Source organism: Crocodylus siamensis, chromosome 1 (genome assembly GCF_052110815.1).
Source record: "Crocodylus siamensis isolate JL-2025a chromosome 1, ASM5211081v1, whole genome shotgun sequence".
In the NCBI taxonomy this organism is placed as follows: domain Eukaryota; kingdom Metazoa; phylum Chordata; order Crocodylia; family Crocodylidae; genus Crocodylus; species Crocodylus siamensis.
The window spans coordinates 211181098-211202318 of NC_143395.1; the positions used below are offsets into that span (position 1 = coordinate 211181098).

General features: G+C 50.0%; 1 protein-coding gene across 5 annotated transcripts in view; it reads right to left on the reverse strand.

The window, feature by feature from the left end:
* Positions 1 to 21221, reverse strand: part of TMEM45A (transmembrane protein 45A) — a 40557-nt gene that overhangs the window by 11983 nt on the left and 7353 nt on the right. For 4 of the 5 annotated variants that reach the window (XM_090055719.1, XM_090055710.1, XM_090055680.1 and 1 more), the window contains 2 exons: positions 9614 to 9809; positions 6865 to 7077 (listed from right to left, as the gene is read on the reverse strand). In XM_090055719.1, coding sequence (XP_089911845.1) covers positions 6865 to 7077; positions 9614 to 9803 — 403 coding nt within the window. In that variant the 5' untranslated portion in view covers positions 9804 to 9809. Of the gene's footprint in view, positions 1 to 6864; positions 7078 to 9613; positions 9810 to 12433; positions 12512 to 15464; positions 19333 to 21221 lie in introns of those variants that run through there. The other variant, XM_090055700.1, reaches the window with a different exon arrangement.

Consider the following 21221-nt stretch of genomic DNA (forward strand, 5'->3'; position numbering starts at 1 on the left):
GATTGTCAAAAAGGCAGCGTGCAACCAGTGGAAGGGGTGTGCTATCTCCAAAGAGGGGTATACCTCCTCTGCTTGGGCCTGTAGGGGGGCTGTCAAGAAAGCTAAGGCAGACATAGAGCTAGGAATAGTGTCCAAAATCAAAGATAATAAAAAGTCCTTTTTCAAATATATAGGGAGGATGAAGAAAGCACCGGAAAATGTGGGGCCCCTGCAAGATTCTCTGGGCAATCTGATGGTTGCGCCAGAGGAGAAAGCAGACCTCTTTAACCAATTCTTCACCTCTGTTTTCTTGGGCAGGGACCCGGACTTCCCCACCATGATGCAAGATGGACTCGAGGCGAACGCCTCCAGACCTCAGGTTGGGGAGGACCAGGTTAGAGAGCTTCTGGAGGGGCTGGACGTGTTCAAATCAGCAGGTCCAGATGCTCTGCACCCCAGGGTGTTGAGGGAGCTAGCAGGGGTTATTGCAGGGCCCTTGGCACAGCTTTACGAGCGCTCATGGTGCTTGGGCCAGATGCCAGATGATTGGAAGATAGCCAACGTGGTCCCCATCTTTAAGAAAGGGAGGAGGGAGGACCCGGGCAATTATAGGCCCGCCAGTCTTACCTCAATCCTAGGGAAACTCTTTGAGATCATCCAGGAGCACATCTGCGATGGGCCAGCTTCAGGGATGATGCTCAAGGGCAACCAGCACGGTTTCATTAGGGGCAGGTCATGTCAGACCAACCTGATTGCCTTTATGATCAGGTCACAAAAGCATTGGATGCAGGTGTTGCCATGGACGTAGTCTTTCTGGACTTCAGCAAGGCCTTTGACACCGTCTCCCACCCCATCCTCATTAAAAAATTAGGCGACTGTGGCATTGATGCCTACACAGTCAGATGGATTGCAGATTGGCTGGAGGGTCATACTCAGAGGGTGGTGGTGGCCAGGTCATATTCGACCGGGGGGGAGCGGGCAGCAGTGTCCCCCAGGGCTCGGTCCTTGGGCCTGCGCTGTTCAATTTCTTTATCAGCGATTTGGACGACAGGGTGAAAAGCAACCTGTTTAAATTTGCTGATGATACCAAAATTTGGGGTGAGGTGAGCACGCTAGTAGGGAGGGAAAGACTGCAGCAAGACCTGGATAGGTTGCAGGGGTGGGCCAACAAAAACAGGATGCGTTTCAATACTGACAAGTGCAGGGTGCTGCACTTGGGCAGTAGTAACCAGCAGCACACTTATAAGATGGGAAACTCCCTTCTTGAGAGCACAGAGGCAGAAAGGGATCTTGGAGTCATTATTGACTCCAAGATGAACATGGGCCGACAATGCGAGGTCACGGTTGGCAGGGCTAACTGGACCTTGTCGTGCATCCACAGGTGCATCTCTAGCAGGGCCAAGGAGGTGATCCTCCCCCTGTACGTGACACTAGTCAGCCCACAGCTGGAGTACTGTGTCCAGTTCTGTGCGCCCCACTTCAGGAGGGATGTGGACAACATGGAGAGGGTCCAGAGGAGGGCCACCTGCGTGATCCGGGAACAACAGGGTCTGTGGGACCTGAACCTGTTCAGCCTTCACAAGAGAAGGCTGAGGGGAGACCTGGTGACTGTCTATAAACTCTCTAGGGGGGGACCAGAAGGGTTTGGGGGAGACCTTGTTTCCCCTTGCGCCCCCTGGCATAACAAGAAATAATGGCCACAAGTTGTTGGACAGTAGGTTTAGACTAGACATCCGTAACAACAACTTCACAGTTAGGGTGGCTAGGATCTGGAACCAACTTCCAAGGGAAGTGGTGCTGGCTCCTGCCCTGGGGATCTTTAAGAAGAGGCTTGATGCCTACCTGGCTGGAATCATTTGAGCCCAGTTTTTCTCTTGCCCAGGCAGGGGGTCGGACTTGAGGATCTACAAGGTTCCTTCCGACCTGACTTCTATGATTCTATGAACTGCACTATGATATGTGCAACCCCCTGGCCTGCGGGAACTGCCCGGCAAGGTCTGGGGGGGCAGGGACTGGGGACTCCTGCACCTGTCCTGTAGGTATCCGCCTTAGGACCCTGGAGGAATGGGTGCGGGGGCTCCTGGAGGAGGTTAGCAGGCTGAGGGGAATCCGTGAGGCAGAGGAGGAAATTGATAGGTATTTTCTTTCTCTGCAGGGTGGTACGACCGAGGAGAGGGCAGCCCGGGATGAGCCCTCCACTGCTGAGTGGCAGACGGTCTCCCGTGCCAGGGCTATTAACCATGTTGCGGCACCAGTTCCTCCTGTCCATCTGGAGAACAGGTATGAGGCCCTGGCAGCCCTGGAGGAGGAGGGAGCAGTGGAAGATACCAGGGAGGAGACTCTGTGCACACAATGTCCTGTGCGGGCGGCGGGAGACAAGAGGCCTAAGTGGAGGAAGCGTCGCGTCATCATGATTGGTGACTCCATCCTGAGAGGTACGGAGGGCCCCATCTGTCGCCAGGATCCCTCAGCACGTGAGGTCTACTGCCTGCCCGGAGCGAAGATTCAGGATGCGAAGGGGATGCTCCAGTCCATCATCCAGCCTACCGATTATTACCCCATGGTCCTTGTCCATGTGGGTACTAACGATGCGGCCAGGAGAGCCCCTGATCGCCTGATGGAGGACTACCATGCTCTGGGAGGCGTGCTGAGGGAGATGGGCGCACAGGCAGTCTTCTCTTCCATCCTACCAGTGAGCGGTCAAGGCAGACGCCACGAGATGTGCATAGCGGAGACCAACTGGAGGCTACAGGAATGGTGCTTCGAGGCGGGCTTTGGCTTCCTCAGCCATGACCGGCACATCGTGATGAGAGACATGCTGGGATGGGATGGGCTCCACCTTTCCCCTAAAGGTAAGCGTGTGTTCTCTTCCAGGTTGGTGAACCTCCTTCGGCGGACTTTAAACTAGGCTCGTCGGGGGAGGGGGAAGATGAGGGCGGAGGAGACGATGAACTACCAGGCCCAGCAACAGCCAGCGAGCCCAGACCAATGGTCAAAAGGGAGAAACAGGTAAGTGATGGGGGACGGGGCATTGCTGAGACTAGGGGGTCAGTGGGCACAACTGTTGGAGGCCTCAAATGCCTCTACACGAATGCTCAAAGTATGGGGAAGAAGCAGGAGGAACTCGCCCTCCTCCTAGCTGTCACCAGCCCTGACATAGTGGGGATCACAGAAACGTGGTGGGACTCATCGCATGACTGGGCGGTGAGTGTCAAGGGCTATAGGCTATACAGGAGGGACAGGATAGGAAGGAAAGGTGGAGGAGTAGCACTCTACATCAAGGAGGAATATACTTCCTCGTCAATTAGCAAGGGGGTAGAGGGGGGGCACTCCGAGGTGCTCTGGGTTAGAGTAAAAGGCAGTCCAGGGGATAGAGACTTAACGGTGGGAGTCTACTATAGACCTCCCAACCAGGGAGAAGAGCTCGACCAGGAATTCTTAGGTCAGCTCACAGAGGTAGTGAGGGCTAAGGATGTGGTCATCATGGGGGACCTGAACTTCCCAGACATCTGCTGGGAAGAGCAGTCAGCTAAGTCTGATCGCTCACGTCGGTTCTTAGCCAGAGTGCAGGACCTCCATCTAACCCAGGAGGTGCACAGCCCCACCAGGGGAGACGCCTTGTTGGACCTGGTGCTGGCCACGGGTGATGACCTGGTGAGGGGGCTGCGGGTGATGGGCCACCTGGGAGACAGTGATCATCGCTTGCTGGAATTCACCATCCTGCGTAAGGTGGCAAAGGGCTGCAGCAAGGCAACAGCCCTAGACTTTAGGAGGGCTGACTTCAACAAGCTAAGGAGGATCATTGGGGAAGCGCTGAGGACCCAGAGGGGAAGGGAGCCAGATGTCCAAGGTGAGTGGTTGCTCCTTAAGGAGACGATCCTCCATGCCCAAAGGGAGGTAATCCCAACAAGGGTCAAAGGGAGCAGGAGGGCACATAAACCCCCATGGCTCACTAGGAGCATCCGGGAATGTCTCCTTGCTAAAAGGGAGGCATACACCCAATGGAGGGATGGGGTCATCACCAAGAAGGACTATGTTACAGTCGCCCGAGGATGTAGGGGGGCAGTCAGGAAGGCCAAGGCAGAGATGGAGATAGGACTAGCTTCCCGGATTAAGGACAATAAGAAGTCCTTCTTCAAATACATAGGGGGTAAAAAGAGGGTCCCGGGTAATGTGGGGCCCCTGCAGGACACGATGGGCAACTTAGTCGTCATGCCAGATGACAAAGCTAACATATTTAACGATTTCTTTGCCTCTGTCTTCCTAAGTAGGGACCAGTTCAGCCACCTCCCTGCCGGGCCCCCCTCGGGCCCCGGGAGAGACACGCCTGGGCCAGGGGTTAGCGAGGAGTTAGTTAGGGTACTTCTGGAGAGGCTGGACGTGTTCAAGTCCGCTGGTCCGGACGATCTTCACCCTAGGGTTCTACAGGAACTGGCCGAGGTCATTGCGGGACCCCTGGCGCGGCTCTATGAGCACTCGTGGTGCTCTGGTGAGGTGCCGGAGGACTGGAAGAGGGCCAATGTAGTCCCTATCTTCAAAAAGGGAAAAAAAGAGGACCCGGGAAATTACAGGCCAGTTAGTCTTACCTCAATCCCGGGTAAGCTCTTTGAAAAAATCATCCTGGCACACATCCAGGAGGGCCTTGCAGGGGAATGCATGCTCAGGGGCAACCAACATGGGTTCATCAGTGGCAGGTCTTGTCAGACCAACCTGGTGGCCTTTTACGATCAGGTCACCAAATCATTAGACGCAGGGGTTGCTGTGGATGTAGTCTTTCTGGACTTCCGGAAGGCTTTCGACACTGTCTCTCACCCTGTCCTCATCAAAAAGCTGGGAGACTGTGGTGTCGATGCCCACACGGTCAAATGGGTCGCCAACTGGTTAGAGGGCCGCACCCAGAGCGTGGTAGTGGATGGGTTCTTCTCGACCTGAAAGGACGTGGGCAGTGGGGTTCCGCAGGGCTCGGTCCTCGGGCCCGCACTGTTCAACATCTTCATCAGTGACTTGGATGAGGGGGTAGAAAGCACCCTATTCAAGTTTGCTGATGACACTAAGATGTGGGGGGATGTGGGTGCACTAGAAGGGTGCAATAGGCTACAAGCTGACCTTGACAGGTTGCAACGGTGGGCGGATGAGAATAGGATGGGGTTTAACACTGATAAGTGCAAGGTGTTGCACATGGGGAGGAAGAACCGGCACCACACTTACAGGTTGGGAAACTCCCCTCTTGCCAGCACGGAGACGGAAAAGGATCTTGGAGTCGTCATTGACTCCATGATGAACATGGGCCGGCAGTGTGGGGAGGCAGTCAAGAAGGCCAACCGTACCCTGTCATGCATCCACAGATGCATCTCGAGCAGGTCCAGGGAGGTGATTCTCCCCCTCTATGCGGCACTGGTCAGGCTGCAGCTGGAGTACTGCGTCCAGTTCTGGGCGCCACACTTCAAGAGGGACGTGGACGATATGGAAAGAGTCCAGAGGAGGGCCACTCGTATGATCAGGGGTCAGCAGGGCAGGCCTTATGAGGAGAGGCTACGGGACCTGAACCTGTTTAGCCTCCACAAGAGAAGGTTAAGGGGGGACCTTGTGGCCTGCTACAAACTGGTCAGGGGGGATCAGCAGGTACTGGGGGAGTCCCTGTTCCCCCGTGCGCTGCCAGGAGTGACCAGGAATAACGGTCACAAGCTGGCGGAGGGTAAGTTTAGATTAGATATTAGGAGGCGCTACTTCACAGTCAGGGCGGCTAGGGCCTGGAACCGGCTTCCAGGGGAAGTGGTGCAGGATCCTAGCCTGGGGATTTTTAAAAGGAAGTTAGATGAGCACCTTGCCGGGGTCATCTGACCCCGGTGCTCTTTCCTGCCAAGGCTGGGGGTCGGACTAGATGATCTTCCTAGGTCCCTTCCGACTCTAGCTACTATGGAACTATGTTACAATGCAGGTGATCACGCTTCAGGGATATCTATAGGTGCCCCCGGCTGCCACATTCCAACTTGGGAAAAACCCCTGCTTGCAAATGGGCTCCCCTCATATGGAGGAGCAAGGAATCCACTGTGAACATATCTGCAAACAAGTCCAGCACATGTTTCTGGCAGCAGTGTGGAGCATGGACTGCAAACATGGAGGGGGAACCCCACTATGGGAGTTCTTTCCATCCCTCGCTCTCCCCCCCACACTTGCAGGCTTTTCCCCATAAACTGCACAGAGTGTGCGTCTCCAGGCAGTGGACCTCTGCTTCCAAAAACACACCTGAAGTCCTAACTTCTCACGCTTACCCAGATGCATCCTTGGAGAGACATGCCTGGGTAAGCTGGAAAACAGAGACATTCCCAAAGCTTGAGGGGGAAAATCCAGGAATAGTCTGGGTGTGCAGGATGGGGCACTCAAGCCCAAAGAGACCCTGCCCCTGGGGGATGCTGGAAAGCCTAGGTAGTTTCATGCTACCTGAGCTCTTCTGCCATAAGCAAACAGACATTGACCGCAATAAAATGGCCCAATTTAATACTACCTTCTGTTGCAGCCACCAATTTGAATATTTGTGGCATGACAGAAGGCATGGACATCTGTTGGCTTTCACGCTATGCCCCATAAAACATTTTTATGGCAGCACAAAGGCAACATATATTTCCACCCCATGGGCTACAATCATGCCTCTGAACTCTTCACATGCCCTTCGAAAATATCAATCTAGGAGGGTTAAGGTTGACATTTTGAAAAGCGCCTATGGCAGTTAAGGACCTAGGTCCCATTGAAATTGGACACTTAATTCCTTTAGGTCACTTTAATAATCACAGTCCAAAGGATTGCTATTTATTCTAAAACATGTGGTTGTTCCTTGTTTTCTCTGAAGTTCCCCAGAAAAATCTCTGAATAGATAGGCAAACTCACCTTCCACAAAAACAGCTAATGAAAGCATCATCCTATCCATAGCCACTGGCAATGCATTCGTTCCATGAGCTACAATATCAACCAGCCCTGAGATGCAATAGAATAGATACATGGTGGCATGCTGCCAGTTCATCAAGTGATCCCAGTGGTTTTCTTCATAATTATACAACTTCAAATGAGGTCCATCAGGAACAAACTGCTCAGCAATCATACCTGCATATGAAATAACAGGGGAAGAGCTGCTATCCGTTCAAAAGTACAGATTAAATTTTAAGTCTTCAGCCATACCATAGAGACAAACGCAACAGCATCCTAATTATGCTATATCACTGGTAATTTGCAGCCAGTAAAAATACAAATCAGCAGGTTAGGTTGCCTTTCAAACAATTAGCCTTGCTGATAATCCAACTAAATCTCTGGCAATCTTCTTCAGGGGCTTATAATTAGTTTAATAAGAAGCTCATTAGAACCACAAAGTTAAATGCCAACAAGACAATTTAGCGTTTCATCCCTCTGCAGGACATATATTTGCCCCTGTCACTATATAATTAATTACACGGGAAGGAATGTCTCCAATACAATTTTAAAAGGGGCTGCTGCCTCTTCTGTACATGATTATTAAAGTTCCCAGGAGAGTTTGAGAAGAGGTTTATGATGGTTTGGTTTTTTTGGAGATGGTTAATTACCATTACAGCCCTATCTTAAGACCTCAGTTTTGAGACCCGCATACAGAAAACAGTTCAACAGTCATTTTGCCCTCCTTCAGGAAGAAAAAGTTCCTGGGCTAGATGAGAGTGATAGGTTTTGAGCAGGGGAATGATACTTAGTTCACCAAGTCATCTGTCTGGCTTTCATTTTGGTTTGAATCTAAGCCATTCCATCATGGAATGCAAAATGGCAAAATGCAGTTGCCACTTTGCACATCAGAGGTCAAATGACCTCACATTTGCACTAAATCCATATCCCAGCCTCCAAGCTGGCATACAACTGTTCCAGCTGACCCTATGTGTGTCAAAGCATGAGCTTCTTAAAGTGGTTTGGAATTATGTGCATGTGCGTTAGATAGAAACCATGCTACAATTGTACCTATGCTATGGAAAGGCTAATGGTAGCTCCAGTTATTCTTAAGACTCATGGACTTTAAGGTCAGAAGGATCATTAGATCACTTGATCTGAGTTCTTGTGATCACTTGATCAGTGATAATGTGATATTCTCCAATTATATCTGTACCAAGCCCAATAACTTGTTTGGCCAAAACAGGAAGGGATAGGGCAAACCCACAATTTTTGGGGAGCTCCCTGCAAGATTGGCTTGGGGGCCCCAAGCCATCAAAAAAAATCAAAATTATGGTTAATCACAGTATAAACTCACTGAGATAAAATAGTCAGGGCCAGGCTGCGTGCACGTGGACTGTGCTGCCGGGGGTACAGCAAAGATGCAGCACATGCTGGGGATGCCTGAGTTCCAGACCCAAGGCCGGGGTGGGAGTGGAGCCGGGAACTCCTTGCCCCGCTCAGCCAGAAAGGGACTCCCTGCCTGCATCAAGCCCTTTAAACATGGCACAGGAAGCGAGGCGCGAGCAGGGCACGGCCCCTTGGCTGCAGGGCCTCCTGTGGCCGCAGGTTGCACAGGATAGGACAGGCTGGCCCTGGAAGCGGACAAAATACAGCCCACAATACTCTGGAGCACGGGCTCCAGAGACAGCTGCAGCAAGAAGCACCAGGCAGGAGCATGGGGGAGAAGCCACTTTTCCATCCATGCTGAGCAACAGTTTCTGCCCGGCAAGCATTACTGCTGCCATTGTTTAGCATGAGCGGACAAGTCCAGAATAGGCACAGGGTGGGTCAGGTCAGGGCTGTGGCACGGGTCCCCACTGGTACTGCAGGGGAGGCACTCAGGGGAGCACACATGCAGGGGGCTCCCAAGCACACCCCACCATATCCACAAGCCCTCCCCTGCAAACCCCACAACCACACCCTCCCTCACACACAATCATATACCTCACAAACACTGCACCTACCCACACCCTCTCCCACACTCCTCCATAACTCCCCATGCCCCCACAGACACACCCACATGCCTCTGGGGGAAGCCCTGCTCGCTGCCCCCCCTCCACACACACGGAGTCCCCCACAAACCCCATGCCCACCCACCCATACTCTTGTATACTGGGGGGATTGTGTGGCTAAGACTTCATTTTGAGCTATTATGCTCTAAATACACAATGCAAACACATAAAAATCAGGACATTTAAAAAAATTAAATTAAAATATGTTATTGTGGATGCCTGACTTTTAGTATATAATTTGTTTCTTTTCCAGTTCCAACATGACAACCCCCACTTCCCAAATGGAGTACTTCCAGGGCTAGGTCTGGTGGCAAGTTCAGGAGTTAGGGGGTGGGACTTCTAGTCCCAAGATGGTGGCCAAGGGGCAGGGCACCTGTTAAGGGACAGGGCTCCCCTTGCAGCCCTTGACAGATCGCCAAAACTTGTCAAGTGGCCCTCCAGCTGAAATAATTGCCCACCCCAGGGCTAAAACATGACTTTCAGAATGGAATCCAGTCTTGATTTGATAAAAAAAGAGGGAAACTTGTTACAATATTGCAGCATTAATCATTAATGAACTATTTAAACAATCACTAGAATTGTATTAAATCTGACAGTGAATAGGACTTTTTAAAAATCAAAATACTAATAAAAGTGGCCTTTGCTTTGTTTGGTCTCTTTAGAACCACAGTCTAACTTACCGATCAAGGCAAACACTGCTTTGATGATCCCCTCAATTAATTCCAAGCGCTGAAATCCTGCCCTGGTACCAAGGTAGCAAGCATTCTTGTTCTTTCGGCATATGTACTTTAGTGGGTACTTCACTGACCACCACAAGCCAAAGAGAAGGAAAAAGCTCCCAGGGAGGGCATGGCCTTTGAAATTGCCCATGTTTCTCTACAATGTAAAAAGAAAGCACAGAATTCTGATGCATTACAGTAGCTCTACAAAAAATTCTAGAAATTTTCGAAGTTGGCTAAAGAACTCCAGCACCAAAATCCTACTATTAAAAAAAATCATTTAATTCAATGAAATGTGGAGTCCCTTAGGATACTTTCAAAATCTTGCGGAGAGTCTTACAACTTCACAACACTTTGCAGAACAAGAAAAGAGTGACACAACTTGGAGATATTACAAATCTAACAGATTAATGAAACTTTACCGAACACAATACAAGATTTCAGACAAAGTTTACACTGATAAAGAGGCCATATAAATATTCAAAACCCATTCTGACACCCTTAATGAGTTGCTGTATACTGTCTTACTCTGCAAATAGTGTATGTCCTCCTCCTCCCCACCCCAAGTCTAGGGGACTAGTTGCAGAGAAAATAAATTCTCATTAAGGATAAGGCTAGCGGAATGAGGGGCTAGGTAAACATTTATTAATTACGCCTTGCACTTGTATCAACTTTCATCCAGATATCTCAGAGTAATCTACAAACGTTAACTAATTCTCAACATCTTTAAATGGTAGGTAAATTGTGCAACCGTGGATAGAGATATTGCCCCATTTTATAGGTAAATACAGTCATGCAAAAAGTTATTACTTAGTCCAATAACTGAACAGCAAAGGCAGAAATAGAATCCAAGAGTTCTGACACCCAGGCATCATCAGCCACTTCAGGCATACTATTCATCCATCTTTCCCAAAAGACACTAATCCCTGTGCAGGAAACAGCCATTCAATAATACGCAACCAACAGTAACCACTTCAGAACCATTATCAATTTGTGCTTTACATCTTTCATATTAGGAATAATAAATCTACACCACAGTACCCTGGAGTCAAATCTGATATAAATAGAATATGGAGGCTCTAGTATATCTTCCTTCCCAGTAAGTATTTCCTCTGGTCAAATGTGACCAGCAGTTTTCAAACTGTGGTTTGATGGCCCATGTTGTATTAGCTGATCATGTTGTGCCAGCTCTTCTCCCTGTTTTCACCTGCTAAATTCTATTAAAAGCAACAGCCAAAAAAAAAATCCAAATTATTTTCTAACATTTACAAATATAATCATAGAAAATTAGGGCTAGAGGGGACCTTGGGAGCCCAACACATGCTCAAGGCAGGATCATCCCCATTTAAACTATTCTATACAAGTGTTTGTCTAATCTAATCTTAAAACCACACAAAAAACCCTGTCCCGCAACTACCAGGTACATTACTCAAAAACATCAAGAACACCCTAATCTGCCATAAGTAAACCAGCGGGATGAGGGCATTGTCAATAATTTCCATATAAGCAATTACCGAACCTGCCAAAAGTTGTCCACCAGCAGCTGGAGGAAGGATGACCCAAACAATCACAATTTTAAAAGGAAAAAAGTTCCATGAAGGGCTATTTACATATAATTTATGCTATGGAAGAATGTAAGAACCTTTGTGCTGAAACAAATTCAAGGAAGGTGTGGAGGGACTTCCCTCCCCAACCAGAGAGATTTAAAATTAGTAAGGAAAATATTTAGTAGAGGAAAGTTCAGGGGAATGGTTATTTCTGAATTACCAGAACAGGGATATATGGTATTGTCTGTCAAAATACGTCCATTTCTTGCTCTGTCCACTCAAGACTGTCATGGTATGTAACTGTTCAAGTATGGGGAATGAAAGTTTAAGAGAACGTGATTTCAAGGGTTCCAAATAACACATGCATTCACTTGTCTGTGCTCTTCCCTGTACTGAGAGGGACTGAAATTCCAGAAACAAGTTTATGTTCACCTTCCCAGAGGTTTCATGCTTTATGCTTTTAAATATTCCCCCTGTATGGGACGCATTAGCCTTGGTGCCTCCAAAACCCACTGGCCTCAATGGCACCACTGTCTTTTATTTTTAGACATGTTATTTTTAATACTTTGAGCAAAGGAAAAAGAAACTTCCCCCTCCATATTTTTTTGATCTCTCTGAACACCAGTCATTCAAAATATTTTATTCATTCCACATTTGGTTACTCACTGCAGGTGCAAAGCACTTGGACAGGAAAGCAGACAGGAAAGCCTTACCCTCTACCATACATCAAAGCAAGATATTAGACTAGAAATGTAAATGAAATCTGTAAGAAGCCTATGCTTAGAGGGAGGTTATAATTACAGTAAATCAGATTCAAATGCAAATCAGCATGTTACTGCAATATTTAGTACGCAGCAATATTTGAGGCTATAAAAATAAGCTATTAAACAAGGCAGTAAGAGAACTAATACTGCAAGATGTATTTCCTTAAACAGGACCAGTTAGTCAATTAATATAAACATACATATGTTTAAAACGAATATTTCTCTTTCAAAATCAGAGGAAAAACAGGCTTCTCCAAATTTAGCCACAAAAAGAGCAGAAGAAGGAAGACTGACCACGTGCACTATTTGTTAGGGTGACAGTATTTGGATCTTGGCTTGGATTTGCAGCTGAAGAAAAGGCCATAACCTCTGGCCTAGCAAGCTGCTAACCACAAGGCAGAATAGTATATTAAAAGTAACAGTGCAAGACCTCCCCCCTTAAGCTGCTTTGTGGCATCTTGGTATCTTACCATGCACCCCAAGTTGTCCGATGTTGCTTCTGGTGTGCTTGTCGCGCCTCCTCGGCTGGCTCATCCAGACTGAGGTATCTGGAGAGGAAATTCACCACAAGGTTATCTTTTCCAGGGCAATGCGCCACCGTGAACTTAAGTGCCCAGCAGGTTATGTGGGTGTTCTCTATATGGGTTTTGGTTAGCCACTGAAGTGGGACGTGATCTGTTACCACCAGGAACTCCCAGCCCATCAGATAGTATTTGATATACTTCACCATCCAGCATATGGCTAAGCACTCCTTTTCTATTGTAGCACACCTGGCTTCTGCTAAAGTCAAATTTACAGCTGGCAAATGCAACCAGGCAGTTGTCTTCCCTGCATCATTGTAGCAGGACCGCCCCCAAGGTGCTACCAGATGCATTGGTCTGTAAGATAAAAAGGGCAGAAGTCTGAGGTATGCACTACTACATCTTGACACATGGACTCCTTCAGATTCTTGAAGCTTTTTGTCATTTCGGCAGTCCATTGTAGAGCCCTTGATGCCCTTCCTTGGACTGCATCTGTAAGGGGTGTGGCAAGCTCCGTGAAGTGCAGTATAAATCTTTAAGGGTAATTAATGAGCCCCAGGAAGGACCAGAGTTGATGACGGTTGCACAGCTCCTGAAAACAGCGTATCGCTCTACTTTGTCTTTGGGGGGTCGGATAGTTCCCTGGCCCACACAAAACCCCAGATACTTGGTCTCTTTTCCTGCCAGTTAAGGTTTTTTTGGATTGGCCATCATTCCGGCCACTCTGAGTTCCCCCAGGATGGCCTTCAGGGCGTTAAGATGTCATGGCCAGCCTGTGGTAAAGATGATTATGTTGTCAATGTAAGCAGCAGCATAGGCTGTGTGCAGCACCAGCAAGGAATCTGTAAGCCTCTGGAATGTGGCCACAGCTCCATTAAGCCTGAAGGGCATTTGTAAGAACTCAGTTAGGCCCCAGGGCATTCCGAAGCCTGTTTTGGTGCAACCAGCGGGTCTTATCAGGATTTACCAATACCCTTTGGCTTAGTCAGTGTTAGATATATACCTTGCTTCCCTGATCTTCTCCACAAGGTGGGCAATATAGGGCATGAGGAACGCGTCACAGGTTGCCAGTGCATTCAACTTCCAGTAGTCTATGCATAGGCAGAGTGACCCATCGGGTTTGGCTACTGGTACCATTGGACTCGGTCAGGGGCTTCAAGAAGGCCAGATAATCTCTTGCCTCTGCATCTTCTCTATTTCCTGCCCTACTTCTTGTTGTAGAAGATGAGGCATAGGCCTCCATTGCTCCCTAACTAGAGCGCTTGGCAGCGTCCCGATTTTGTGTTCTATTCCTTGGGCCCATCCCAGGGTCTCTTGGAACATGTCCCAGAAGGCTTCTAACATCTCTGTCAGCTCCCACCATTGCTCAGTGTTTAGGTCTTCCCCAAGCTGAACTCACACCCCATAAGTTGCTCTGTGCTCAACTCCAGGCAAGGAGGTCCCAACTCCTCTTTCATCTCTTCGTGTTGCGCCATCCAGCCCTGCAGTGCCCTCCTCTCTTTGAGAAGGTTGACAGGGTAGATCTGGCATTCCCAGCAGTCTCCGGGTTTGAGTGCCTCATAATCTACCAGACCTACTTGCTGGATCACTTTAAAGGGGCCTTGCCACTTGGAGACATGCTTACTTGTGAAAGCTGGAAGCAATACTAGTACCTTGTCTCCCAGTTGAAATGTCCTGGACTTTTGCCTTTCTTGTGCTGCCTGGAGATTCTTGTAGGAAATTTGCTGGGCCTTGTTTATATGCTCTTGCAATTCCTGGTGATACCTTTCTGCCATAAACCCTGGCCCCACTGGCCTCTCCCACTCTTCTCTAACAATCTGTAAGAGACCCCTTGGGTTGTGGCCATATACCAGCTGGAAAAACGAGAACTACATAGACTGTTGAGGAGCATCCTGCAGGGTGAATAATAGTGGGGTTAATACCGTATCACACCTATGTGGATCCTCTTGTGCATATCTCCTGAGCATCCTCTTGATGGTCCCGTTGAGTCTCTCCACTAACCTGTTGGTCTGGGGGTGATAAAGGGACGTCTTTAGATGGTTGATGCCCAGGGTGCTGCACAGTGCCTTCATTACTCCTGACATAAAATTAATCCCCTGGTTGGTGAGTACTTCGTGGGGGAGTCCCACGCAGGCAATCCACTTTAACAGCTCTTCACCCGCTTGAGTAGCCGCGATTAACCTAAGTGGAACTGCTTCCGGAAAACATGTTGCATAGTCGACCAAGACTAATACATATTGGTACCCCCCCATGAGACTTTGGCAGGGGTCCCACGATGTCCGGTGCTATGTGGGAGAAGGGTGTCTCAATCACCGGCATGGGTTGCAAGGGGGCCTTCAGAAGTCTCCACTCCTGGAATCTCTGGCACTCAGGACACGCTGCACCCTACCTGTCCACATCATCTTGTAGCCCGGCCAAAAGAAATCATGGACCAATCTCACCCTGGTCTTGTTACACTCTAGATGGCCCCCTAGCAGGGAGTTGTGTGCCAGCCTCCAAATTTGCCAGCAGAATGGGGCTGGGACCACCAGCTGACGTCTCTCCGCAATACATTCCTGACCCCTCTGGCCACGATTTTAAATACTACGTAATATTTTAAATACTATTTGATGGGCCAGGAGTTCCTAGTGGTCATGGATCATGCCTCACTTCACTGGCCAACAAAAGCCCATATAGAGAATGCCCGTATAACCCGTTGGATGCTGGCACTACAACCTTTTAAATTCTCAGTGGTACATCATGGCGAATCTCCTCTCCAGGTACAACAGTCAAGATGAGCCAGCCAAGAAGGCATGGCAAGCACACAAGAAGCAACATCAGACTACTTGGGATGTTTGGCAAGATGCCAAGATGCCACAAGGCAGCTTAAGGGGGGAGATCTGTGGCAGCAAGAAACCCCCACAGTGCTTGGAAATGCAGAAGGCAAACCCCAGTGTTCCTGAACAGGACAGCAGAGCAACCCACACCCCGGGAAACTTACCTCTCAGGCAGCCTGGGGCGGAGCAAGAGCCACGTGAGATGACGTTTCTCCGGCTCTTCAAGCAGCTGCTTCCCGGGCAGGGCGGTAGCCAGATGATTATGTCAGCTGGAGCTGCCATCACAGATAATTTAAAAACCCTGCAGGAGAGGGGAAGCCAGCTGGGAGCACACCAGCTAGGCGGAGGCTCTGTGTGCCGGCTGTAGCAGCTCTGGAGGTACTACCCCACAGCAGAGGAGTGGTGACAGTGGTTGGCACCTGCCTGGGGATGGGCAGTTCCCAGTCCCTCAGGATTAAAGTATCCAGCTGGCATTCCTCTCAGGGAGGATGCCCAATGCCTGTGGCTCAGACCCCTGAGGCTGGGGACTGAAGCTCCAGGTATGGTCGGCATCCTGGTGGTGGGCCAGATTATTGGAGCCAACACTGGACCCACAGTGGAGTGTTCAATAGCCTGTAGGGGCGAAGGTCTGAACACCTGAGCACTTGGCGAGTGGACGGGGTGTAGGGGAAGTAGAGCCCCGAGGAACACCGCAGCATACCTGTGAGTACCCAGTCTTCGGATTAAGAGGGGAAGAAACACCACTGAACCCCCTCCTTCTTTATATATTCCATCAAGTCATGGCAGGTGAGTTGGAGGACCCCAACCGTGGGGTGGGGCTATACTCACAGTGCTGACTCAAGGTGTGACATACACACACATATATCTTAACAGCATTTTATTTTTCCACCACTAATATATTAGTGGCATTTCATTTTAATCATGGAAAAAATGTCCATTTTGGGTTACTTTTTTTAATCCAAAAATTGGGGATTTTTTTTTTTAAATCAAAGTAAACCAGGATTCCTAGAGATAAGGCTATGCTCCCAACAGCAAGACAGCCTATGCTTCCCTGCCATGGGAGTCCTTGTCTGTCTGGGGCAAGGAAAAAAGACCTGGGGCAGCAGGGGAGAGGGAGAGGTTGGCTGGAGTCCAAGACAGAGGCCAAGACCTGGGGCAGTGAGAGGGAAGGCTGATGAAAACAAACAAAAGCATTAGTTATTTTTAGTTATTTGGATAATTAATGAGGGAGAGGGGGGTTAAACCTATATTTATTGCAATGATCGGGTAATTCATGTTTTTTGCCATTGGTAGAAAGTACACAAAGAAATGAGAATGCCTGACATTTATTCCTGAAACATTTTGCATTTACAAATACAATTTCACCGCTAAGGGCACCAACAGAAGTTATATTGCCACACGACTGGTCCTCCGAAAGCACTTGTCACGGGATGGGATCCCCAGGGATGGCTGTGATACCCTAAGACACCTTGACCATGCCAGTCCTATCCAATGGGCAACCTCTTTCTCTCCTGCCACATTTTGCTGGCAATTTTAGTAAATCGGGAAGCTGCCCTTGAGTTTGTATTCTGGACACAGTCTTGCCGGACTCCACTGAAACCTGTGAGTTCTTAGACCCCTTTGGCATCCCGCTTCAAAATGGATGCCTCATGGGACACCCTCAGCCTGATGGGCTAAATGTGTGGCTCCACCCCTTTACCACAACCCAACCCTCGCAAATGGGATTTAAACATTGTTTCTCCTGGGGCCTTGCTACAGCTCGGCCTCTTGTCCTCATTGGGCTCTCCACAGCACAGTCTCTGTGCCCCACACTGGCGCTGGACTCTGTTCACCCCCTTTGGCAGTGCGCCCCCTGGCACTGGGGTCCCCACACTGTAGTGAGCCCCCAATTAGGCCTCCTCCTTCCAATTGTGGTAACCACTCCTTCCCCAATTGTGGTAACCAGAACCAGAGGCGTTACTATCATGAGCAATAAATATGCTCGGATTTCTTGGAGAAATCCAGGCAATTGTCTAGCAGTTAAGATTAGCTAACGCAAAGCTTGCAAGTTTGCAATCTGCAAATGGAATTTGTCCGTCACAATTTAACCAAAGTGTTGAATCTAACTGTTTGCACCGATCATGGGCCCCAAATATAAGCAGAACTACAAGGTTAGCTGATCCAACAGGTTTTTTTAAAGGTCAGCCATAACAAGATCTGACCACCTAATATAATTAGCACATTCCAAGGAATAAGAAACCAAGGGGTTGAGCTTGGGTACAGTAATGCTAATTTCAAACCTCAAAGTAACGTGGTGTAATTTGCTTATTGGGTGAACCTGAGTTCAGGTGGTAACCTTTCATGATAATTTCTAACACCTTTTAATCCTATAGGGTAACAGCTATAGGGCAAGATTGTGAGTGGCTCTAAAGCCAACAGATTAGCATAAGATAAGGCATAAAGGAACATGCATGTCAAGTGACCAGTTAGAAGGACGGGACAGAAGGACCATCACCCCCAGTGGATTGGACTGGATCCTCACCAAAGGACCGGATCCTGACCAAAGGACCTTCCCAGTGACCCCTCAGACAGCGTTGATCGGGGATACCTGACTTCACTGGAACAACTTGGCATGCACCTGGCATAGAGGGACTGCTGATAAGTTGCCAACCCCATGTGGGAACTCTTTGTCATTCTGTCTATCTGTTGTTATTATTCACTATTAGCTCTTTATTACTGTACTATCTGTTCATCACATTAACCTTTCTGTTAACTGTCGTATGCTAAGCTACAAGTAAATTTGTCTTTACTTCACTCCCAATTCACCTCAATCCCAAACCCAGAAGCTTAACAGCTGATACACTCACAGCACCTAGCTGGTCTGTGATGCCCAACAGCCTCAGGCCAATCCACCAGTATTTATAAACAGCAACTTAAACATTAGCCCCTGAGTCATAACATAATATAAGCAGTTCAGGGTGTGCTCTGTCCCTTTAAGAAGTCAAACTTCCCCCAGCACTAAGTTCTTTGTAGGCTAGGGTACCTGTTGAGCTCCTCGAGCCCCATTAGCCCAGGATGCAGCATATCAGGCAGTGCCTGGACAATTCTTCCCTGGCAGCTCCTTCCCCTTAGCTGCTACTAAAGAACTAAACCTCTAGTCCCAGGCCTGGGGTTTATATATGCCCAGGGCCCTGCCTCTTCTGGTCAGCTGACCAGGTGCAGGTGTAGGCCAATTTGCTCATTAGCCTGTTGCCATAGTAACCTGTACCTGTGGGCTTCTATCTGGCTCTTTGGGCTCTCTCTCTGGGCAGTTCTGCTCTTAGAGGAGCAGGCACCTTAGTGTCCTGCAACAGCACTATACACCCATGCTGTGATGTATGTGCACAACTGCAGAGTGCTTTTAGAGTGGCCAACTGTGCATCAAATTAACCCTCATTGAGGGATCAGATGAAGGAGCTCCGCTTTAGAAGGCTCCACTTGTGATCCCCAGGGTTAATCTGTGCATGATCAGGGCTGGGCTGATGCAGCTTATCTCCAGCCCCCAACCTGCCAGCACAAAGGGAGTGGGGAGGGGAAGTGAGTTGCTGGGTAGGGTTTGCCCAGCCTGGGGTTTGGTTGGATCAGAGCCCCTCACCAGCTCTCCCCTCTCCAGCTCAAGCCAGGCAAGGCCCAGACAGCAGCTTGCTCCCATTCCCCTTCCCTTCCTGCTGACAACCCCAGAGCTGGGGAAGTGTGGCAGGGCTGGGGAAGAGAAAGGTAGCTCTTCAGCTCCAGGCAGACTTCAGGCTCCTGAAAGCAGACTTAATCCCTGCAGATGCAACAGGCAAATGTCTGTTGGGTCAGGGGGAGGGGAGAGAGATCTCTAACTCATGGCGCTTTATGTAAATCCTGTACATCTGTCAGTCCCCAGCGTTATAGAAAGTGCAGTTATTTTGCGTATTTTCCAGCAGTTAAAAGGTGGTTGATGTTGTAAAGTCATGTTTACATATACAATTCAAAAGTCTTGATCAAAAGGCTTCGGAGCGGTAAGAGACGCACGGGTGAAGCCTGCTGCGCCCCCGCTCCCCCGAAGTTCCCCAGACACCACCTCAGCAGCCGCAGAGCCCCCTGCCGACCCCCAGCACAGCCGGAGGTAAGCAGGCTCATGGTGGGAAGGGGTTAACTCCTCGTTCCCTGGGAAGAGGCGGCTGCATGGAGCCGGGCCGGGTCAAGCCCCCGCCCAGGCCCCTACTTGGCCCAGCCCCCCAGGGAGCCACGCAACCAAAGCCGCGTGAACAAGCTGCATAAACAGGGGCTAGAGTTAGCACAGAGTTTGCGCAGGAGAGGGCGTGGGAGGGCACGAGACCCTGCCTGCAACCCCCCCAGAGTAGCCAGCCCCAGCCGCAGCCAGCCTACCAGAGGCATGACACAGATGGGCATGAGCCGCACCCCGAGGTTCCCCCCATCGGGCACCTCAGAGACTGCCACCCAGATGGAGCCCATGGTTCCAGGCTCCACGCAGATGGAGCCCCTGGATCTCAGCTGCGGGGGCTGCCTGTTGCTTTTTCAGGCTCTGGGGCCCGGGAGCATGGCCACCTCCCCTTGCGGGGTCTGCTCCCTACTGGGGTCTCTGGCGTGCCAGCTGGAGGAGCTCCAGGCCACAGTCCAGAGACTGCGTGCCATAAGGGACTGCGAGCAGGAGATAGACTCCTACTGCCAGGCCCTTTTCCCCCGGGAGCCGCAGAGTAGAGCACTGTCTCCCTCCAGGACTAAGGAGGACTCTGGGACCTCCCGCTCTGCCCAGTCAGGGGCATGGACCAAGGTGGTCAAGGGCCCTAAGGCCCGCCGCACCAAGGCCCCTCCCTCACCAGAGCTTAGCAACAGGTTCGCACCTCTTGCAGCCCCAGCTGAGCCTGCTCAGTTGCTGGCTCCCGCAGGCAACCCAGGCTCGACCGCAGCTACTGGCCCCGCTCTCCCCAAGACAAAACGAAAGGTGTTTGTTGTGGGAGACTCCATCCTGTGGGGGACTGAGGGGGCAATCTGCCGCCCTGACCCCTTAGCCCGGGAAGTCTGCTGCTTCCCGGGGGGCCGCATCCAAGACATTGCGGAGAGGATCCCAGAGCTCCTCCGGCCCACAGACCACTATCCCATGCTTCTTATTCATGTGGGCACCAATGACACGGCTCGGAGCACCCTCAACCAGGTCATGAGGCACTACATGGCTTTGGGAGCGGGGCTTAGGGGTCTGGGAGCTCAGGTGGTGTCTTCGTCGATCCTCCCACTCTCGGGCTATGGGCTGAGGAGGGAGAGGAGGATCCACGCAGTGAACCAAAGACTGCGGAGCTGGTGTCATCGGAAAGGCTTTGGCTTCCATGACCACAGCCCGCTCTTTGGCGAGACCCCAGGGAGATGGGAGTTCAAGAAGAGTGGTTGCTTCTCAAGGAAGCGATCCTCAGTGCACAAGCTAAATCTATTCCAACACAGAGGAAAGGCAGCAAGAAGGCACAGCACCCCCCCTGGCTCTCCAGGGACCTAGTAGACCTCCTGCGGCTAAAAAGGAAAGCCTACAAAGGATGGAGGACGGGATTCACCTCCAAGGAGGATTATTCTGTGCTGGTCCGGTCCTGCAGGGAGCAAACCAGGAAAGCCAAGGCTGCAACTGAACTCCAACTAGCTTTAAGCATCAAGGACAACAAAAAGTCCTTTTTCAGATATGTGGGGAGCCGGAGGAAAAGCAAAGGCAATGTTGGACCCCTGATAAAACAGATGGGGCAACTGACAACTGACACCCAGGAAAAAGCCAACCTATTAAATAGGTACTTTGCGTCAGTCTTTCATCAGTCCCATGGGACGCCCATGCCTGCTATGGGACAGGAAGATCCGGGTGATGGGGATCCCCTACCCTCCATAAATGCTGACCTTGTGAAGGAACACCTTGAGAAGCTGGATACCTTCAAGTCAGC